The 20,238-nt window shown below is 51.3% G+C and overlaps 1 protein-coding gene across 1 annotated transcript in view; it reads left to right on the top strand.

The window, feature by feature from the left end:
• The first annotated feature begins 4,817 nt into the window (after positions 1-4,817).
• COL26A1 (collagen type XXVI alpha 1 chain) overlaps positions 4,818-20,238 on the top strand; it is a 174,893-nt gene continuing 159,472 nt past the window's right edge. The window contains exon 1 of the mRNA XM_060033158.1: positions 4,818-4,975. Within this exon, the coding sequence (XP_059889141.1) occupies positions 4,818-4,975 (158 nt within the window). The remainder of the gene's footprint in view (positions 4,976-20,238) is intronic.

Below are 20,238 nucleotides of genomic sequence, written 5' to 3'. Positions count from 1 at the left end.
TGTGTGTCATCATTTCTTTATTTCTTACAAGAGAAGACAGAGACAGTCGACTTGCTAAAGCCATACGTGAATGTTAATGCAAAAAAGACCTAGATGCATGAAGTATTTGTCTTAATTTGCTGTCTTCTGAACATCTATTTCACTGCCAAAGTTTGGGGAAACAGGTATGCTGAGCAAGGAAGTGTTCCCTGTTATAGGGTTGGGTGGAATTTTGCGGGTGTCCAGGTAAAGAAGAAAATTCAGAGTCGGCATCTTCCATTGTATCCACATTCTCATATTTTGCCCCTGGCCAAGTACAGAAAGTTTGGAGCAAAACAAAGAAGGCCCTTTGTTGCAACTGTCCCACTACGTTGAGTCAATCCAGCCCATTCCTGTGCTGGCCTGGGATCTGGAACAGCTGGGAGGATGGGCTGCTAAAGAGATCAGTATGAAAACCAGGCTGTCCCTACTATTGCTTCCCTGAACTTCTGGGAGGATTGCAGGATCCATGTCCTGTAAGGGTACTCACGGGGGAGGGGCAGATTCTGTTTTAGATTAACAGGAGGGTTTATCATGCCAGAAGGTCAGTATTTACCTTGGCTTCAGCTTGATGAGTATTTACTTCTCCGTTCAGTTGGTCTCTCTGCTGACTTCAGCAGAAGTGAAGATCTGCTTTTTGTCTGCCCAAGAGGATGCTGACTGATATTTTCTTATCAGAAGGGCCTGGAAACATAGTTGCGGAGGAGCCCACTTCTCTAGTGTGTGTGTGTCGGGGCCTTTGTCTACCTCCATCAAGAAATCTGATCCCTCTTTGTACAAACAACCCCGTTTCTAAGGCGCTTTTGAACTTACAGACGGGGGCGAGAGCACAAGATCGCAGACAGATCACTTCTCTCATCTCCTTGTATGATGAAAACTGGGGAGATTCTGAGAACCCTGATTGTGTCAGAGTTGTGGTGAGAGGTCGAGGAGTTAAGGGCTCAGTGGCGCCCTGCTGACCCTCATTTGTCCAGTTTCCATTTTATCGAGGTTTGGGGGTGGGGGCACGCTGTATGATGCCTGAAGATCACCAAGGAAGAGAGGAGGAGGGAGCCAGACTACGACCCGGTCCCAACTCCAAGGCTTCAATGCTTGATTTCTTGGGCTCTTGGGAACAGTGGCTTCTGTCTCTCCTGGGGCTTTAGCATGTATTTGGTGAGTGCCGCGGGCACAGTATAGAAATACAGAGACCAGTGCTCGTGTGGAGTTTGGATCAGGGGCCAGCCGGGGTGGCTGACGTTTGAGGAGGCGCTGGACCTTCTGAGGGCACCAGTACGCCCCTCAGTTAGGGGCTGTTCAAACTTTCCTGCTTTTGCCGCCGCTCACAAGTATGTTTTATCTTGAAAAATAATGCAAATGTCACATTCTATTCAATACTATCCCCGTATTTGTTTTAAAATAAAGTTTCATTTTAAACTGTCAACCACAGAGAAAGATGTACCAGGTTTATCCCGGGGCTCCAGAGTCTCCTGAGAAAGCTCCAAGCACTCCTGGGTATGAGCCCACTTGGGGCTTTGAAAAGGGAGCCATTCTTCAGTTTTATCCTTCACCAAAGCTCTGCAAATAATAATCATTAACATTGATTGAGCATTACAATGTGTCAGGCACATGATTCCAAGCACTTTGTGTGAATAATTCATTGAATTCTTTTAGCAAACCCATACATTAGGTACAGTTATTATTCTGATTTTACGGCTGAAGAAGCTCAGAGAGGTTAGGTAACTTGTCCAAGGTCACACAGCTGGTACTGGTTGGAGTTGGACTCTACTACCTGATGTCCTCTGGGGGTGAGGGAGGGGTTAGAATGTGATACCACAGAATCCTTCTCCGTTCTTCTCGGCTCCCATGGCCCCCCTTACGGGGCTGCTGCCGCTGGAAATCTTGCCTACAAGAGTGATGGCTTGCTAGGGTTGGGTTTATCCACAGCTGCCTTGGTGATAGGAGTGGAGGATGAAGGGAAAGTGAATTATAGAAGGCCACAACTGGAAAGGTCTTCAGAGACAAGCCAGTCCACTCTTCATTTTACAAATGAAGATGCTGGGGAGGACCGGAGAGGGAAGGGGTTTACTCCAGGTCACCCAGCAAGTCAGCAGGGGCACCAGGAGCAGACCTGGGGCTTCTGCATCTGGGTGGTGTGTGTGATATCACATTTCTTGGTTTTCTGCATCTTTGTCTTTTTAATCCCTTGCCCTCTGAATGGAACCTCCTCTTGTTTGCAGAGTGTTTCTCCAGACTGCCTGCTGGCTTTTAAAAAACATTTTATTTATTTTTGGCTGCGTCGGGTCCTGGTTATGGCACGCAGGATCTTTCGTTGTGGCACGCAGGCTTCTCTCTAGTTGTGGCAGGGGCTCCAGAGCACAAGGGCTCAGTAGTTGGGGCGCGTGGGCTCTCTAGTTGTGGCGTGCAGGCTTAGTTGCCCCGCAGCATGTGGGGTCTTAGTTCCCCGGCCAGGGATTGAACCCACGTCTCCTGCACTGGAAGGCGGATTCTTAACCGCTGGATCACCAGGGAAGTCCCTGGTGGCTTTTGAAAGAAAAAAAAAAAAGCCCATTGTAACGCTTCCTCAAGAATAATGTAAGCATCCTGAGGGTGAGAACCATGTTATTTGCTTCTCTAAGAGCGTTCACTGCACCAGGACAGTGCTGGACACGCAGAAGTTTCTCAATACATGTTCACGGGGCCAGAATGAACTTTTTGTCCTAGAAGTGAAACAGAGGACCAAACTAGACCTGGTTAGTCCTGAAGTTTCTGGGATGTATTAATTCTTTTCCTAAAGCTTTTCATGCCAAAAGAATCCTGCAGGTACGGAATAGTGGTATCTTTTCCTGTCCTTGGTCCCTCTAGCTTGGGTGCAGCCCATGGCACTGGAAAAATGAATTTAAGATAAAAACTAAATTCTTGTTCCCTTACTGCAGTGTCTACAGCATAAAGCCAATTTACAGCAACGTGGAATTCCTCTGGTCTTTAAGATCTCACTATGCAAGTAAAGGAGGGAAAGGAGGAAGACAGATGCTTACAAATTCCTGGCGGGGGGTTGGGGGGGGAGGATGACCTCATCATTTATTGGGTGTTGGAAAACAGCCCAAGGAACACAGTTCAGATTCCTTTTGGGGGAGGCACTGAAAATCTCCTGATAACCCAAATTCTCCAAATCTTTTAGGCCTTGAGAAAAGGATGGAGGACAAGATGAAGGAAGTGGTCCTAGGTGCAAGTGACGTTTCCCATTAGGGGACTGTCCACTCTGAGATGGACTGTTCATCCCAATTCCTAGATGGAAGCTCTGGACTTGGGAAGCGTGGAAGTTCCATTTAAAAGGCCCAGGCAGGGGACTGCAGTCCAGTGGTTAAGACTCCACCCTTCCACTGCAGGGGGTGAGGTTTCAATCCCTGGTGGGGGAACTAAGATCCCACTAAGATTCTGCATGCCTAGTGGCCAAAAAAAAAAAAAAGAAAGAAAAGGCCCAGGTAGGATTTGAGGGAATTGAATGGGTGGTTTGGGGAGAGGATAAAGGGGGTTGGAGATGATATCTTGGTATTTGTACTCAAGAGGGTACATAGGGGGAATGTACATATGGATACGTATTGGGATATGTAAACACGAGGACAAAAGCCTTGGGAGCGGCCCTTTCCCTCCACATTTTCAACAGCATCCTCCGGTTCTTCCTTTAACAACAGTCCCACAGTTCTTTTACGAAATGGATTGCAGTCCACGGAGCACTTCCATACTTGATGGCTTCTCTCCAGTCCTACTGGCATTTTACGGACTAGGAGTTCCCCACTGTTAGCAGGGACAGAGCTGGCCTCAGGACCTCTGCCAACCCTTGGTTGCTCTGGGGAGAATTAGAAAAAGACTTTCTCCCTGGGGGAGTGGGGCACGGGATGGATTTCGGGTCCCCCCTGCTTTGTGCTGGGTACAAGCCCTATGGGGATCCTGTGGTCCAGAAAAGACCAACTTGGGGCCAGGCTGGCCTTGGGCTCAGTGTGCGATCTGAGACCCAGCCTTCCCATCTGTAAAAGGTGGGATTGTGTTACATCTTCCCCCAGCTCCTTCCCAGATACGATGCCTCATGAATCTGTGAGTCCAGCGACAACTTCTCACCCCACATCAACTGCTTCCTTCCTTCCCAGCTGCTTCTCAGCTTAGAGAGACAGCTGGCAAGGTAGAGGCTGGAGGTGAAAGGGGGATAGAATTCTGGGGAAGTCTGGGTGTGCAATGGTTTGGTCAAAAGAGCCTTGGACAAGGAGTGTGTATTTTTTCTGCTTAACTTTTTTGAGCCTCAGTTTGTACCTCTGAAAAATGGAACGGCACCACCTTATATAGAGAGCAGTGCTGTAGAGATTAAACAACATTGCCCAGGTGAACTTGCCAGACACAGAGTGGGTGCTCCGTAAGCACTTGCGACCCGAAGAGGGTTTGGTTGGGAAGGTTCTAAAGAGCGTGTGTTTGGGGACCCAGGCACAAGATCTGGCTTTCGGGGCGCGCGGCTCCCCGGACCTCCAGCGGAGGAGGAACCCCAGCTCTGCCGCCACTGCCGCCTCCTCGGCCCCGGACCGCCGAGGGTTAATGAGAAAGCCCCACGCCCCCTTTGACGGCGCAGAGCCCACCTCGCCGAATTTGAAAAGGCGGCCCTGAGAGGCGTGGGCGCCCCCCAGACATTTCCAGCTCGGACCTGGGCTCCGCTCGCTCACCGGCGCGCTCGCTCGGCTCTCGGCGGGGGCCGCGGGTTCGGTCCGGCCGTCGGTGCGCTCCCGACTGTCCTCCCGCCCGGGACTCCGGGTCCCCGCGGGCGGCCGCGCAAGATGAAGCTGGCTCTGCTTCTGCCCTGGGCGTGCTGCTGCCTCTGCGGGTCGGCGCTGGCCACCGGCTTCCTCTACCCCTTCCCGGCCGCAGCCCTGCAGCAGCACGGCTATCCTGAGCAGGGCTCCGGCTCTCCCGGCAGCGGCTACGGGAGCCGCCGGTGAGTAGCTGGGGGCGGCGGGACCTGGGGGCGCGCGGCAGCCCGGGGCTGGGGGCGCGGGGAGGTGGGGTTTGGGGCTTGGGATCTTGGGATTGGGGGTTGGGGGCGCGGGCTGCCGGGTCTCGGGGCCGTCTGGGGCTGGGGGCGCGGGGGCGGGGTTTGGGGCTTGGGAAGGTGGGATTGGGGGCTGGGGGCGTGGGGCGGTCGAGGACTGGGGGGGCTGGGGACGCGGGGTGATCGTGGCACAGACAGTGGGGGCTGGGGGCTCGGGGCGGAGAGACTGAAGGTGCGGGGCTGGGACTGCGGTGGTCTCTGGCCGCGCCCACCCCCACTTCCTTCCCTTGCTCTCCCAACCTTCGCCCCTTCGGCTCCCGAATCCGGGTGGAGGTGGCTCAGACCTGCGGCGGGGGCGCGCGAAGGGGTGACCGTGGCTGGCTGGGGCTCGGTGGCTCGGTTCCTGGACGTTTACCGGCTCACGTGGCTCCGCCGAGCTCACCTGCGCGGCCGGGGCTTTGTGTTGGGGAGCAGGTTCCCGCGATGCCAAGGCCTTGCATCCGGGCCCCCTACTCTCACGCCGGCCGCCAGGGACACCGGAGGGGCGATTCCGTCCGGTCTTTGGGGCTGGGCCCGCGGAGGAGCCTCGGCTGCGGCTCCCCAGCCACCTAAGAACGCGGAGCCGGCTCCGATCGCATGAGTCCGTGGTGGGGTCGGAGAGGGAGCCAGGGTCACGGAGCCCGCGGTGCCCGGACCCACCCGCGGCCTCCTCCTCCGCCGGCAGGTGGCGCCCTGGCCACCCCAGGACGGTTAGGGCAGCAACTTCTCAATCCGTGGTTGAATTCCCCCAGAAAACGCGTTAAGTACTCAAGTAAAGGTTGCCAAATCCCTGTCTGCATAACTCATTCGAATTTAGCTTTTCCCATTTAATAGTAATTACGACTCACACGGCTGTAATAGCCTTCTAGAACACACAACATGCATTGGTAGCATCCATCTCTTTTGATCCTAACACCACCCCAGGGTTAGCTATTAGAGTATTATCTTTCCTTTAACGGAGGAAACAGGCTCAGAGAGAGGTCCTCAAATTCGGTGGCAACTCAGGGCTCACCTCTTGTCTTCTTTCTCCAAATCCTGTCCTTTCTATGGCCCCACTCTGCTTATCGTTTATGGAGCAAGGTCCATAAACCTTGCTCCATAAGGTCCCAGTTCTTCTGTCCTCCATGGTGTTTACCAAGCTAGGGAGGGCTACCAAGATGAATTCTGGCAACGTCTTGTATCAAGGAGACAGGGATATTTTGTGTTGAGAAGAGCGGTACACTTAATGGCTGGATAAGGCGGTTCTCAGAAGAGCATTTAAAGTGCTTCAGGAAAATTTTGCATGCAATTTTATTTCCTTCATTTTGTTTGGAAGTACTTCTCCCAGGCTCCTATTAGTATTACTCTCCAAACACCCACAGTAGTGTGGACTCTGCACGCTTGCATAGGAGCATATCTTAAAAACTCAGCTTCTCAAATCGCAGAATGATATGTATAGCATGATCTCACTTACGAAAAAAAATTCGATCTATGTCTAGATATCTATCTCTCTATCTCTCTATCTATTTATATCCAGGAAAAAAGTTGGTAGGAAACCATTTTTAGCAGTTACCTATAGGGAGAGACCTGGGGCTGGACTAGGGGAGAGTGAAAGAGGACTCCCATTTTTTCCCTCTGTTTGCTTGTGTCTTGTTTGCATGTTCTACAAGGAGGGTATATTCATGTATTACTTTTGTAATTCAAAAGTGTGTGTGTGTTGGGGGCTGGGAGTGGGGGTGGGGTGGGGGCAGAGCCTCCTGCAGCCTGGACTCTGCATGCAGAGAGGGGCCAGAGGGGAAGTCCATGAAGGGAGCCAGTGAATGGGGACGGGGGTTCTGGCGTTCGGTGGGCTGGAACTTGGGGACTCCAGAGACACTTGGAAAGGATAGTTTTAGCACAAATAAAAAGAGGCCCAAACAAATGTAATCTTCCAGAACTCTTTCTACCAGGCTGGGAGCAGGGAGAAGGTATAATTAGGTTCAGGGAAGATCTGGATGAATTTGTGGAAAATGGATTTCTGAATAGGATATTGGGGGGTGTTAAGGACTTGGGGCAGGTTCCAGATGCTTGAGATGGGTGTTCCGGACTGTAACTGAGCCCTTCCATGCAAAGCCCTGCGTGGGCACTGCAGGCACCTGATTCGGGTCCGGGCAAGTTATGGGCTGGAGCTGGCCTGGTGTCACATGTTCCTGCGTGTTATTTGCTCCAGAAGCAGAAGCCTTGGGGACGGCGTTTGGCACAGGGCTCTTCACAGCTTTGGCCTCTGCTTGGCTCCATACATGTGTTTACAGTGGCTTGGTTTCAGCTGATGGGCAGGGCTATAGGGCTGTTTCTCGACAAATAGTTTTATTTCATGGTTATTGCTCCTGTTGGCAGTTTGTGTTCTCCTTTCTGTGTGTGTGTGTGTGTGTACCTGTACCTACCTTCCTGGGTTGGGTGTCTGTGTCTAACACGTGCTGGGGGCATCTTGCTTTGCCCAGGGATGCTCTGCTCTGCTCACCTCCATCACAAGCCCAGGGTGGGCCCCTCTGATGAAGCTATTTTGGCAAAAAGAAGAGGACCCCAATTCCTTAGAGGCCTGTTTCCGGTAGAATCTTGCAGCCCTGTGTTTGGGCCACTCATGACTTTTGTCATCCACAGTGCTGTTCGGATGCCAAATAAAAGCTAAAGGGAAATGTAACGTTAATTGACCAGCAGGGTTGCACAAGGATGGAGCCTCTCAGCTGCCCAGCCCTTCTTCCCAGAAGAACTTCCCAGTATAAGGATAACACATTGGTGAAACTCTTTAATGGATGTATATCTCACTCTTCTCCCCGCCTCCCTCCCCCGATCATTCCCTCCCTCCCTTTCACAGATGGTGATTAGAAGTCTTGTCTGTTGGCTGCTCCTCATATCTGTATCCAACCCTAAAGGGTCCAACATAGCAGCGAGTCTTCCGGGTACGAGGAGTGAGAACCAGAAAGGGGGCCCCGCACCCCATCTGGGGTGCACATCTCCCGGCTGTTGATGGCGAGGTTTTAATTTGGATAAAAGTTAATATTCTTGGAGTGGGAATGTTCTCCTAAGAGAAACCAGAAGAGTGGTGGGACCTGCCTGGATTTTAAGCAGAGGAAGGAATGAATACACCCAGAGGGCGGGTTCGTGGGACAGGGGATGAGGGACAGAGTTGCTTTGTGCTTCTGCCCTGAAGAGTGGCACGCATTCCATAAACCTATTCCTTCTGTACAGGACCCGAGGCATGAGAACAAAGAGAGACCACATACTACATGGCTGAATATCTACAGGTTATGAGTCAAGCTAACGGATGGTTAAATAAGTAGGTCCTATCCTCTAACCTTGATGAGTAATACCTTCACAGTGACCTGGAAAGCCAAGTTCAAATGAGGAATTCTTAGACGCTTTAGAATTCTCCGCTCCGGCAAGTGGTGGCAGGGGGAAGGCTCCCCACGGCCCAGCCATCTTCACTGCTTTTTGACCTTCAACTTCCTGTCCACTTATTGGTTGTTGTGTCTCTTTAGTCTTTTTCATTGCGGGAGAGTCCTCTCCTTTAAAAGAAAGCATTTCCAGGGACCTCCCTGGTGGTCCAGTGGTTCAGACTCTGCACTCCCAGTGCAGGGGGCCTGAGTTCGATCCCTGGTCAGGGAACTAGATACCACATGCTGCAACTAAAGATCCTGTGTGCCGCAACTAAGACCCGGTGCAGCCAAACAAATAAATACTTTTAAGAAACTAATAAAAGAAGGCTTTTCCCCCTGCCATTGACTTGGTGAAGAAGGCCAGTTGTCCTGTAGAATCCCAGGTTCTAGATTTGCCTGACTGCTTCCCAGTGGTGTAAATAATTGGAACCTCTGTGCCCTGTATCTCTTCTATGTTAGAGATTAGGTGTAAATGTTTGATTAGACTTAGGATCTTTTTTTTTTTTGATGGTGGTGTGGAAGAACAAGAACGCTTTATAGTTGGTCCAGTGGATCGTGTTATATCATATCAGGAGATGTTATGGATCGAACGCTTATATTCCCTCCATCCCGCCATTCATATGTTGAAACCCTGACTCTCGATGTGATGGTATTTAGAGGTGGGGCCTTTGGGAGGTAATTATGAAGATGAAGGTTTAGATGAAATCATGAAGGTGGGGTCCCCATGATGGGATTTGTGCCCTTATAAGAAGAGGAAGAGAGACCAGGGCGCCTTTTCTCTCTTTCTCTCTCTCCTTCCCATGTGAAGACAGAGAGAACTCTGCTGTGTGCAAGCAAAAGAGATGGTCCTCACCAGGAACTAAATCAGCCTTGATCTTGGATTTCCCAGCCTCCAGATCTGAGAAATAAATGTCTGGTGCCTAAGTCACCCAGTCTCTGGTGTTTTGTTATGAAAGCCTGAGCTGACTAATATGGGAGAGCATGACATTTTTTTCCTGGAGAGCTGGGTGTCAAACCTTCACCAGAATACCACTGCCTATAGGTTCCCTCCTTCTTTGCTCTCTTTACTTTGTAATTTATTTTGAAGAAACTAGGCTTTGATAGCGTTTTCCTTGTTCAGGATTCGTTTGATTATATCCTCATGGTGCCTGTTAACGTGTTGCCCTGTCCTCAGTGTGTCCAGAAAATTGGAAGTTGGATGGGGAGGCTCGATTGGATTTTGGTTCCTTCTCCTCCTCCTTATTATTATTATTTGTTTGGGCAAAATTACCTCTATGGTTGTGTAGCATTCTTCCATTAAGAATCATATCAGGGGGCTTCCCTGGTGGCGCAGTGGTTGAGAGTCCGCCTGCCGATGCAGGGCACACGGGTTCGTGCCCCGGTCCGGGAAAGATCCCACATGCTGCGGAGCGGCTGGGCCCGTGAGCCATGGCCGCTGAGCCTGCGCGTCCGGAGCCTCTGCTCCGCAACGGGAGAGGCCACAGCAGTGAGAGGCCCGCATACCGGAAAAAAAAAAAAAAAAAGAATCATATCAGGAATCACACAACATCTTGTCATCTCTCCTCTTGTGATGTTAACAGGTGTTGATGATCACTGCCTAGGTCATTATCTCATTACGGGTTACAAAGCGGTCCTATTCTAATTCTGACATTTCTTTTTCATTTAATTACTGGAATACTTGCATAAATAATTTCCCACTTATGTACTATTTGTAGGGAATCATGTTTTGAATTCATTTTTGATTTATCTTTCCATTGTTTCATTTTGCAAATGTAAGTGTGTGTGTCTTCTTTCTTTTTAAAAAGAATTTATTGAAGTTTAGTTGATTTACAATGTGTTCATTTCTGCTGTACAGCAAAGTGATTCGTATGTATGTATAGATGTACATAGTTCTTTTTTCTATCCCTTGCACGGTGGTTATCACAGGATATTGAATATAGTTCCCTGCGCTGTACAGTAGAACCTTGTTGTTTATTCCTTCCTTTTTTTCTTATGCAGAGGTGGTACTAGTAACACTGTTGTGCCCTTGGCTTTTTTCGTTTCACATTGTACTGTGGAGATTGCTCTAGGTCGGGGCATAGATAGCTTCTGCACTTATTTTGTTTCTCACGATTTGACAATTTGTGGTGAAAATACGCGTAAAGCTTACCATCTTAGCCATCTTTAAGTGTACGGTTTGGTGGTGTTAAATACATTCAGAGGGTTGTCCAGCCACCACCAGAACGTTCATCTCCTGCATTCTTTTTTTTTCTTTTTTGGCCACGCCCTGCGGCTTGCGAGATCTTAGTTCCGCGACCAGGGATCTAACCCGGGCCCCTGAAGGGGAAGCGCTGAGTCCTAACAACTGGACCTCCAGGGAATGCCCTCCTGTATTCATTTTTGTAGCTCTGTAGTTCTCGGTGGTGCCAATGACTGTGGTTTTTTCAGCAAGTCCCCTACTGATAGACATCGTGTCGTTCTAACCTTTTGTGTCACGTGTAACGCCATAATAAATAGCCTTGTGAGTTATTCATTTCATATTTTTGCAAATGAATCTTTAGGATGCATTTTTTGAAAGCGGATTTTCTGAGTGAAAAGGTAAATGCACGCGTAATTCTGCCAGATAGTGTCAGATTTCCCGCCATAGAAGTTACACCATTTTGTTTCCCATCAGCAGGTTTTTCTTGGGATACATTTGAAGATGACACTGCAATGATGCTGGGTCCAAATAGCCTTGTGGGGGTGAGAGCGGCCTTCCCTGGCCTATACCACCTGCCAGCCCGACCCACTCCTCATTTGAGGGGTCTGGGGCAAGGGTACAGAGGGAAGCCCACACAGTGTATGTCTAAATATTTAAAAGATATCATTCAAGCTTACGGACTGTTACATAAAACAGATTCTGTCATTGACCTTGACAAACACACCCTTCTCGTTCCTGGGGGTGGGGTCGAGGCTCGGGTTTAGAAGTCTTGCCTCCATGAATTTTGTGTGGGAACCTGGCGGTGCAGGAAGAGCCACCTTCCCCTTCCCTCCGTGTCCTGCCAGATACCTCGCCCTGGTCAGGCCTCACCCACACCCCGTGGACACTCTAGTCCAGCCCAGAACCCCCTCTCTTTACCCTGACAACTGCCACTTGGCCATACCTCCTGCTTGAGTGTGCCCAGCTGTTTGGGGAGGGAGTTCCAGGCCCCTGGGTACCCACCTTTGCTCCATAAGGGGGGCTGTGGTCTCTGGAGGGTCACGTCCCCTCGGCCCCATGGTCTCCTCGCCCTGTGGGGTGTGGTGTGGCTGGAGAGGGGCCAGATTGGGGTCCTTAAAACCTCAGTGCCCAGGATGGGGCTCCTCTCGCCCAGGTTTAAGGCAGTTCTGGGGGGATGTGGAGTGAGTCTTGGGGATGGAGCAAGGACACGTGTGCCCTGAATCCTCAAAAGTTGGACAGCCTTTCCCCAGATGTCCACGGTCAAAAAAGGCTGCGTCGTGGTGACAGAGCTACGCTGTGTCCAGATATTCCCTTCCCGTGTCCTCCCTGCCATGTCCCCCGTTAGACTGTGAGCGCCAGGTGGAACATCACCCGCCTGTTTGCGACCCAGCCCAGGGCCCAGAAGAGAGTCGGGCTCTGTCGGTTGTGTGGAGTGAACCGGATCGCATCCACCACGGACCCACCAAGGCCCTGAATCCAGAGCGGATGTGGGTCCTACGGGGGTCACTTTGCAGTCCCAGTGGCACGGGCCCCATACTCTGCGTGGATGTAAAGACCCTTTGCAGAGATGACGGGGAGCTTTGGGGAAGGAGGCTTCAGGGTGGCTCCCAGGGACTTGCTCGTGCTGTTTTAGAAGCACAGCTGTATTCTGGCCTGACGTTGGGGTATTTACCCATTTTCAGACTATTCTAAGAAATGATGGGATGGATTTCAGAACTTGCTACTGCTTACGGTTTTCCGTTGAGAAATTCTCTGGGAGTCAGGTTTGGAAAGGGTCTGATCCCTGCTATGATGACAGGGCTGGACCGCGCTGTTTCCTCCCCATTCTTCTTGGTCCAGCCTCTCCATCTCCACCCCCGGCTTCCCAGGCAGGGCCATTTGACCAGTGCAGAGGCCAGGGCGCAATGCTCAGCAGGGTCCATGCTTGGAGTTTCATGCTTTGCGCTCACCATCTCCAAATTCTCGATACTCTCATTCTTAAATGTGTGCTTTGTAAGTGAAGTCCGATGGGACCATGGGGCACCAGGAAATTGACCCTCAGCTTTGACCATGACCCACCTCTCACCACCTCCTACCGTCTCCCTGGGATGGGTTCTCCGCTACTCACTCCCCACCCCTCTGGCACCCCAGGTCCACCTGGCCTCCCGCTCTCCACCCCTGCCCAGTGCCCGCTGCCACCCTCTGCCTCTGGCTGGAGCCTGGGTGTGGGCTCAGAGAGGGCCCGCACCCCGTGCCACCCTGGAGTGGGACATGGCGGCTGCAGTCCCCGCCCTGGGCTGGCAGTGCTACCGTGTGCTCAAAGGGTGACTCAGCAGGGGAGAGCCTCTGGCCACACTGATCCTAGTGTGTCCTGGGGAGAGATTGCAGGACCCTGAAGCGTTGCCCATCCGTCGTACGATAGTGGGCCCCTGGGAAGGGGTTACGCCTGGCTTCACTTCCTGCTCCAGACCGGGCCGCTGTGCTTCAGCCCGCTGGCTGGTGGGAAGGGTGGCACGCGCACTTACACACCGTGGGGTTGCAGGGAGGGGTCTGCACTTGCCCCCCAGAGATCCCTGTGCACGAGGGAGCACACATGAAACACTAAACAAATGACAGGTCGAGGGAGACGGAGAGACAGAGACCCCAGAAGAGAGGAAAACACTTTGTATTTTACTGTCTTTAATGACCCAGCTTTTTGAATGAGGGGTCCCTTAACTTCAGTTTGCCATGAGTCCCACAGATTATTTAGCTGGTCTTAGATACAGCAGGGCGCTGACTGGCTCATCACGATGAACTGGGGTGATTAAAGAATTGGGTATCCAGACCCACACGTGACTCAGGAAGTCTAGGTCCTGAGAGCTGTATTTAATGGCCTCCCCAAGCGGGTTTTTTTTTTTTTTTTTGGATGCCACCAGGTTTAGGAAGCACTGTGTGGAGAACAGAATTTTTTGAGGTTCTTTCATCATGACCCATAGTAGGAAATACCTTTTCTATGATGCCTGAGTCCATGCGTGTGCACTTACACACACATACACACACCCCCCCAAATGCACACACACATACCCCTGAAATAAGTTTCACAGAATCATGCTTACTATTACCATATGTGATACTTACTTTTTTATGGTGCTCTATCTAGTTCATAAAAAAGTGCCTGCCAAGACTCAGAAAATTGATTCCACAGCCCCTCTGGCTTACGACCTGCAGTGGGAGACCCCGTGCCCTGGGGGAATTCAGGGGTTTTCTGGCCCCATCACCCCAGTTCCCCTGCCTGGTTCTCTAGACTCTGACTCCAAAACCTCTTTCTTGTTCTTTCTGCTGAGCTGAGGTGCTTGGCCTGTCCGCTCCCCACCCCATACCTCGGATCCATCCTCTTCTGGGGGCAGTCACACACCCCCTCCTTCAGGAAGTCTGCCTGGACTGCTCTGCTCCCGTCTCTGTGGGCGGCTCCCTGCGCCTCCTGTAACTGTGATTGCTTGTGGTTTTTGTACCGAGAACTCACTTCCTGCTCTCCTTCCCCGCAGATGGAATCATTTCTCCTACCTGTTTCGTCCCTAGCGTGGCCCTGACGGGCCCACCTGGGACATGAGTGCATGAGCCGGGCCTGTGCCCTGAGCCTGGGCTGCCCGCCATCCACCCCTGCCTCTTAGACATGTGAGCTTATCCAGGCTGGGCATTTAACCACCCAACCTTTTCCGATCCCACTGTCGGTGGGTTGTAGGCTGAAGCTGGGGGCTGAACCATGGGGGAAGGGGTGTTCTGCCCTGAGCCCTGAATGGGAGGGGTTCTCTGTAAACTCCAGGGGGGTGAATGATCCCCTTTCCACCCCACCCCCGACCTGTGGGCCTTTTCCCTGCCACGGATCCAGGTTCCCTGGAGCCTTACATTCAGGAAGTTACTACAAGCACCTACTGCCTGCTTGGTGCTGGGGGTAGTGAGATGACTGCTGATTCAGACTCAGCCTCTGCCCTTGATGAGCTCGGAGGCTGGTTGGGGAAGACCCAGGAGCAAGCGTGGAATTTGCTGTGACACAAATGTGTGCAAAGTGGGCCAGGTAGGCAAGGGATGTATGAACAAGTACCTGTTTAGGGGAGTTAGGTGTGTGGGAGTTTGGCGTGTCTTTGTGCCTTGGTTTTCTCCTCTGTAAAATGGGGATGATCTACTTCATAAGGTTATTCTAGGCTTAGATGAGTTAAAATTAATAAATTGCTTAGAGAAATATGTACTAAACATTCTGTTCGTGCTTGTGGTGTATGGTGTGCTAACCTTGCAAAGATTGCCAAGAAGGGGGGGGTTTGCAAACATATGAGGCTGTGGAATCCTTTTGTTGGGATGACGTTCCAGACTCCATACCTTGGGAAACGCTGGCCTGGTGGACCAAGGCTACATGCCAAGGCCTTTCTAGAGGAATCACGTTTGAAGTGGGTCTTGTAGGGTGAGGGGGGGGTGTTCTCTGCAGTGACTGGGGGGGGGGCATTTCAGGTGGACAGGACAGCTGTGTAAGGGCTGGGAGGCGTGACGGTGTCTGACATTTATGGTTTGTGCAGTTGGGTTCAGAGTGGCTGGACCAAGGGCTGCGAGTGTGGGGCAGGTGGGGCCTTCGGACCCTGAGGGTGAAGCCCCTTTTCTGCCAGCCCTAAGGAGCTTGGGCTTTGGGTCGAGGCTTGGTCACAGTGGGTCCTGTGTCAGCGTTACTGGTATGGAGGAGATGGGGCCGGAGGAGGGAGACAGCTAACAGGCAGTGTCAGGAACCCTGAAGCAGGGCTGGGGCAGTGGGGAGGGAGCCGCCGAGTGACGAGCGCTCAGAGTCTGTGCAGTTGGCAGCATCTGGCCACTTGCTGGGCCACGGACAGGCCAGAACAGGTTGCAGCCTGGGGCTCCTGGACTTTCCCAGTGCCTGTGGGATGCCAGAAGCTGGCTGTTTTGCTTCCTGGAACCTTGCAAAGACTCCCCAGTGTTTTCTCAGCTTTGAAAAGGCAACAAAGCGTGGTGTTCACGCACCTTGTGTTTTTGTAAAATACTTGTATTTTTAACATCTAGCGCAGGCTTGCGCGTATCAGGTGTTCCGTGGTTGCTTTTTGAGCAAGTGAGTGAACAAGTGCCTTGACCTCTGTCCTCTGGGAAGCCGAGGGGGTGGCCTCTGCCCCCGGGCAGTTCTGTCCTTCTGAGAGGTCCTGGAGTGAGGTCCTTCTCTGTGCTCCACCCCCCACCAGGCCAGCTCTGGAAGCCACATTTAGGGGAGCCACAGAGGCCACCCACTTTAGGGGGTCCTGCTTCTTCCTTTGAAGTAGGATTGGGTGGAAAATCACATGGAATGGCCTCGATGTAAATATCTGGTGAGGCCTTTTCTTAAGGCCCCGGGGTTTTCTGAATCTCCTCGCCCTTCCTCTGGCTCACCTCTCCCCCCTCAGCCTCTCTGTTATTTTAAAATCCGTTCCCAGAGAAACAATTCCTATGAATAAGAACACGGCTGCAGGCTTCTCTTGGCTTGAACTGGTCCGACACTTCACTGCTGCTTCGAGAGTGTGCAAGCTGGACCCAGACCAGCTCTGCCTGGAGCAGGGGAATAGAGTAACAATAACTAACTGTTAGAGGATTTTCAGGAACCCTGAAGCAGATCCTATGGAAGGAGACACACGGCGCGCTGTTTTCCTCTCTGAAGAGTCAGGGGTCCCCAGCTTCCTCGCCTGGGCTTCCTTTCCCTGCCTCCCTGAAACCAGGGTCTACATGTTTCTTTGGTGGCCTGGACAAGACCACCTTGAAAGAAGCTGGACCCAGTCCAGGTTAATTCTGTAACACTTGGGCAAGAGGCGGGGGCTCCCACCTTCTGGGCCTCTGTCTGCCCTACCCCCAGCCGCGTCCGGAGTGATGGGCGGGAAGGTCAGAGCTGGCCAGCTGACTGCTGACCTTTGCCGGCTCCCCTGCTGCCTGTAACGATGTTGCCAAGCTTGTTCCGTCAGGTGTTAATGGAAGTTATGAGAAGCAGCCTGGGAAATGCTCGTGAACCAAGCTCAAGGGTTTCCTTAAGAAAGAGGGAGGGTGTGAAGACCAGGCTCTGGAGCCAGGCGGTCTGGGTCTGAATCCCCGCGCTGGGTGGCCCTGAGCGAACCATCTGACCTCTCTGTGCCTCAGTCTCATACGTAAAATGGGCGTGGGTTTACTTCCTCAGGTCGTTCTGGGGCTTCGATGGGTTAATGTTCGTAAAGGGCTTAGAACAGTATCTAGTAGACACTCTATGCAGCCCCATGAAATGATAAAGGCTTTCCCAGAGTGGGCAGTGTGATGATGGACCTTGCAAAGCTTGGGGAAAAGAGGAGTTTCGCAGACATCTGGGACCACTGGATCCGTTTCTGGGGAGCATGTTGGTTGGTGTTCCAGACGCGGTGCTCTGGGAAACGCTGGCCTAGTGGGTCAAGGTTAAATGCCTCAGCAGTTATGGTGCCCTCTGCCTTTTGCAGAGGACCTCTGGCTGGGCTCATTTGCAACCTCGCCCTGCAGTTGCCCACCCTGGGGCTGTGGAGGAGCCGGAGAAACACAGAAGGGAGGGTCCTGTCAGGGTTTCGGAATCCCTGAGAGCCCGCTCAGGTTTTCAAGGCCAAGAGTGAGGGACGGGGGCTGGTCCTCTCTCCCAGCAGAGCTTCCACCACTGGGTGGGGTGGGGCGGTGGATGAACACAGAGGGTCGCCCTCAAAGTATGACTGGGGAGCAGGTTGGAGGGTCTGGGGTCCTGAGATGCCCGTGGCGAGTCAGAGACTGACGAGTTCTGAGGAGCTTTGTGTCCCGGGAGTGTGACAGCTGAGGGGACCCTGTGTGGCCCCAGGATGGGGGAGAAGGGACCGGGGGACCCACAGTCAGGCCAGTGCTTCCCTTCATTGACTCAACGCCTCACAAGTAACCTGAAACTAATAGGATTGGGCTGAGATCAAATGAGGAAATGTGTTTATTAAATATGCAGGCTCATTATTACTCAGCGCAACTGGCCGAGGGCCCCCACCTTTGCAGCTCCCTCCAGCCTGAGTCCACCCTCTGGACAAGCCTGGGGGCACCAACACTTGCAGGAGGATGGATGTTTGCTGCGTGTGCGTGTGCGTGTGCGTGCGTGTGTGTGTGTGTGTGTGTGTGTGTGTGTGTGTGGCGTTGTTTGCACCCATGCCTGGCTGCAGTTTGCAGCTGAAACATTTTAGGTCTTTGAAAGGGTCTGGTCCCCTCCCCCTTCCACATTCTGGAAGGTCAGGGACTGTGTGACATTTGCTGAGAAGTCCCCCAGTTCCTAGCACGCAGGAGGCCCGGCAGAGGGGCTTCTCTGCTTGGAGCCATTGTGAAAGGCTCAGGCTTCCCTCTTCCCCAGAGAGTACCTTCTGGAGTCTGGCCCTGCTGCAGGTTGCCCGCTGACCCTGCGGCCCTGCTGGCCCTGGAGGCGCCAGGGCCTTTGGGGAGAAGGTGGCAGTTTCCCTCTGACTTGGCTCCAGCTGTCTGCACCCCCGCCAGTTGCCTCTGGCATCTGACATTTTTGTCATTCCTGAAAGGGCTTATCTGGGGAATCGGCACTTACCTCTTCCTGCCCCTCCCTGATTGACTTGGCCAGACGGCTGATTCTCCCTTCTGAGAGGTCTCAACCTGCCCGGACACCCTCTATTTCTGGGGTCATGGGATCCTAGGCCTCTGCAGGGTTTGCCAGGCTCTCTCTCTCTGTTGTCCCCTAGCCGACGATGACGATTAGCTCAGATCCTGAAAGTCTTCATGCAAGAGCTCTGAGTACGTACCTTCCTGGAGAGGCAGCTGAACTGATGGGAGAGACCCCGATATCAGGGGCTTGGAGGGAACCCAGTCCAACCCCGTCTAGCCTGCTTCTTGTCTCTCTGGGTGCTCTGCTCATCACTGGCTACCTTTTAATCTCAAGCTGCTTCCTGCCTCAGGGCCTTTGCACTGCCTTGATCAGATTTTGCTTTTTCTTGGCCTAGCTAGTTCCTGCTCAAAGCTTAGAGATCCGCTTAAACATCACATCTTCAGGGAAACTTTTGCTGGCCCCCCTCCACAAGGTAAGGTAAGGTCCTTTTGTTAAGCCCTCAGAGCTTACTCTCGTATTAGAAGTTCATGATAACTGTAAGTCAATCCTATAATTAATTGATTGATAATTAGTTAATAGTTGTCTATGCTATGACTGTAAATTCTCCAAGGGCAGGGATCTTGTTTGGTGCTGTATCTCTTGGTTCTTGCAGAGTGCCCGGATCACAGAGAGTATCCAGGAAAGGTCTAACCACTTTGCAGGCTGTGTTAGCTTCCTACTGCTGCTGTAACAAATGGCCATAAACTTTGTGGCTTAAAACCGCACAAGTTTATTACCTTACAGTTCTCAGGGCTAGAAGCCTGAAGTGGATCTCCCTGGGATAAAAGGTATTCGCAGGATTGGTCCTTCTGGAGGGTCCAGGGAAGAATCCGTTTCCTTGCTTTTTCCAGCTTCTAGAGACTGCTGGCACTCCTTGACTTATAGCTCCTTCCTCCATCTTCAGAGAGCCTCCTCCAACCTCTCTCTCTGACTCTGATCCTCCTGCCTCCATTTTATAAGACCCTTGTGATTAGCTTGGGCCCACCCGGTTTAATAACCCAGGATCAGCTCCCCACCTCAAGATCCTTAGTTTAATCACACCTGCAGAGTCCTTTTTGCCATGTGAGATAATGTATTCACAGGTTCCTGGGGTTAGGATGGGGCATTATTTAGCCTACAGCACAAACGGAAATGAAAAGTGAAAGATTTGGGGCCTTGAAGAGTTGGATTGAGCTTAGATTTCAAACAGTATTAAGACTGAAAGTGGCTTTGAGCCTCAAAAACCTGTTAAGACCCAGCCTTGTGTAGAGTCATGATAAGGGCATAGCCTTCCCACTGAAGTCTTTACAGAGGCTGTGAGGTAGGGATTTAACTTTTGTTTCTTTCCCCACAAACCTCCCCTCACACTTCTACTGAAAAATCCATCTATTCCCAATAATTTGAAATGCCACTTTTATCACATACTAAACTTCCCTATGTACACGGCCCTTTTTCTGAACTCTTAATCTGATCTGGTGCCCAAACTACACTATTGTAATTACTATATCCTTATTCTGTGTTTTGTTAGTTGATAGAGCAATTCCTCTTTGCTGTTCATCTTTATCAAAATATTCTTAGCATTTGTACACTTTTTCTTTTGGGTGCATTTTATTTTATTTTTGCAATTTTATTTATTTAAATAGTTTGATGTATTTTAACAGCAAACTTACAGGAAGAGCACAGAAGACAGACAACATTAAAAACATGTACTTGCATATAGGACAAGTCAGTTAGAAAAGTATAGTGAATGGATGGAATCTATTGTATGATAAAAATGCTACAAACAGCATTTAGTTGCAGTCAATAAGAAATTTACTTGTTTTAAAAAAATCCAAAAAAAATCCAAATACTGGCACTGTCCAGAAAAATTTGACAGGTTTATTTATAATTGTTATAAAGTTGAACTGCTGAAACTTGTTCACTCAAACGTTTTGACCTGCATTAATGCTTTATGTCCCCACATTTATATTAAAAATTCACACACAAATGAAAATGGAAAAGCTGCCATTACCTGATTTCTGTCCCCTATTTT

Source organism: Delphinus delphis, chromosome 15, assembly GCF_949987515.2.
Source record: "Delphinus delphis chromosome 15, mDelDel1.2, whole genome shotgun sequence".
Taxonomy (NCBI): Eukaryota; Metazoa; Chordata; class Mammalia; order Artiodactyla; family Delphinidae; genus Delphinus; species Delphinus delphis.
Note: the sequence above shows the minus strand (reverse complement) of the source record. Positions and strands in the feature narration are given on the sequence as shown.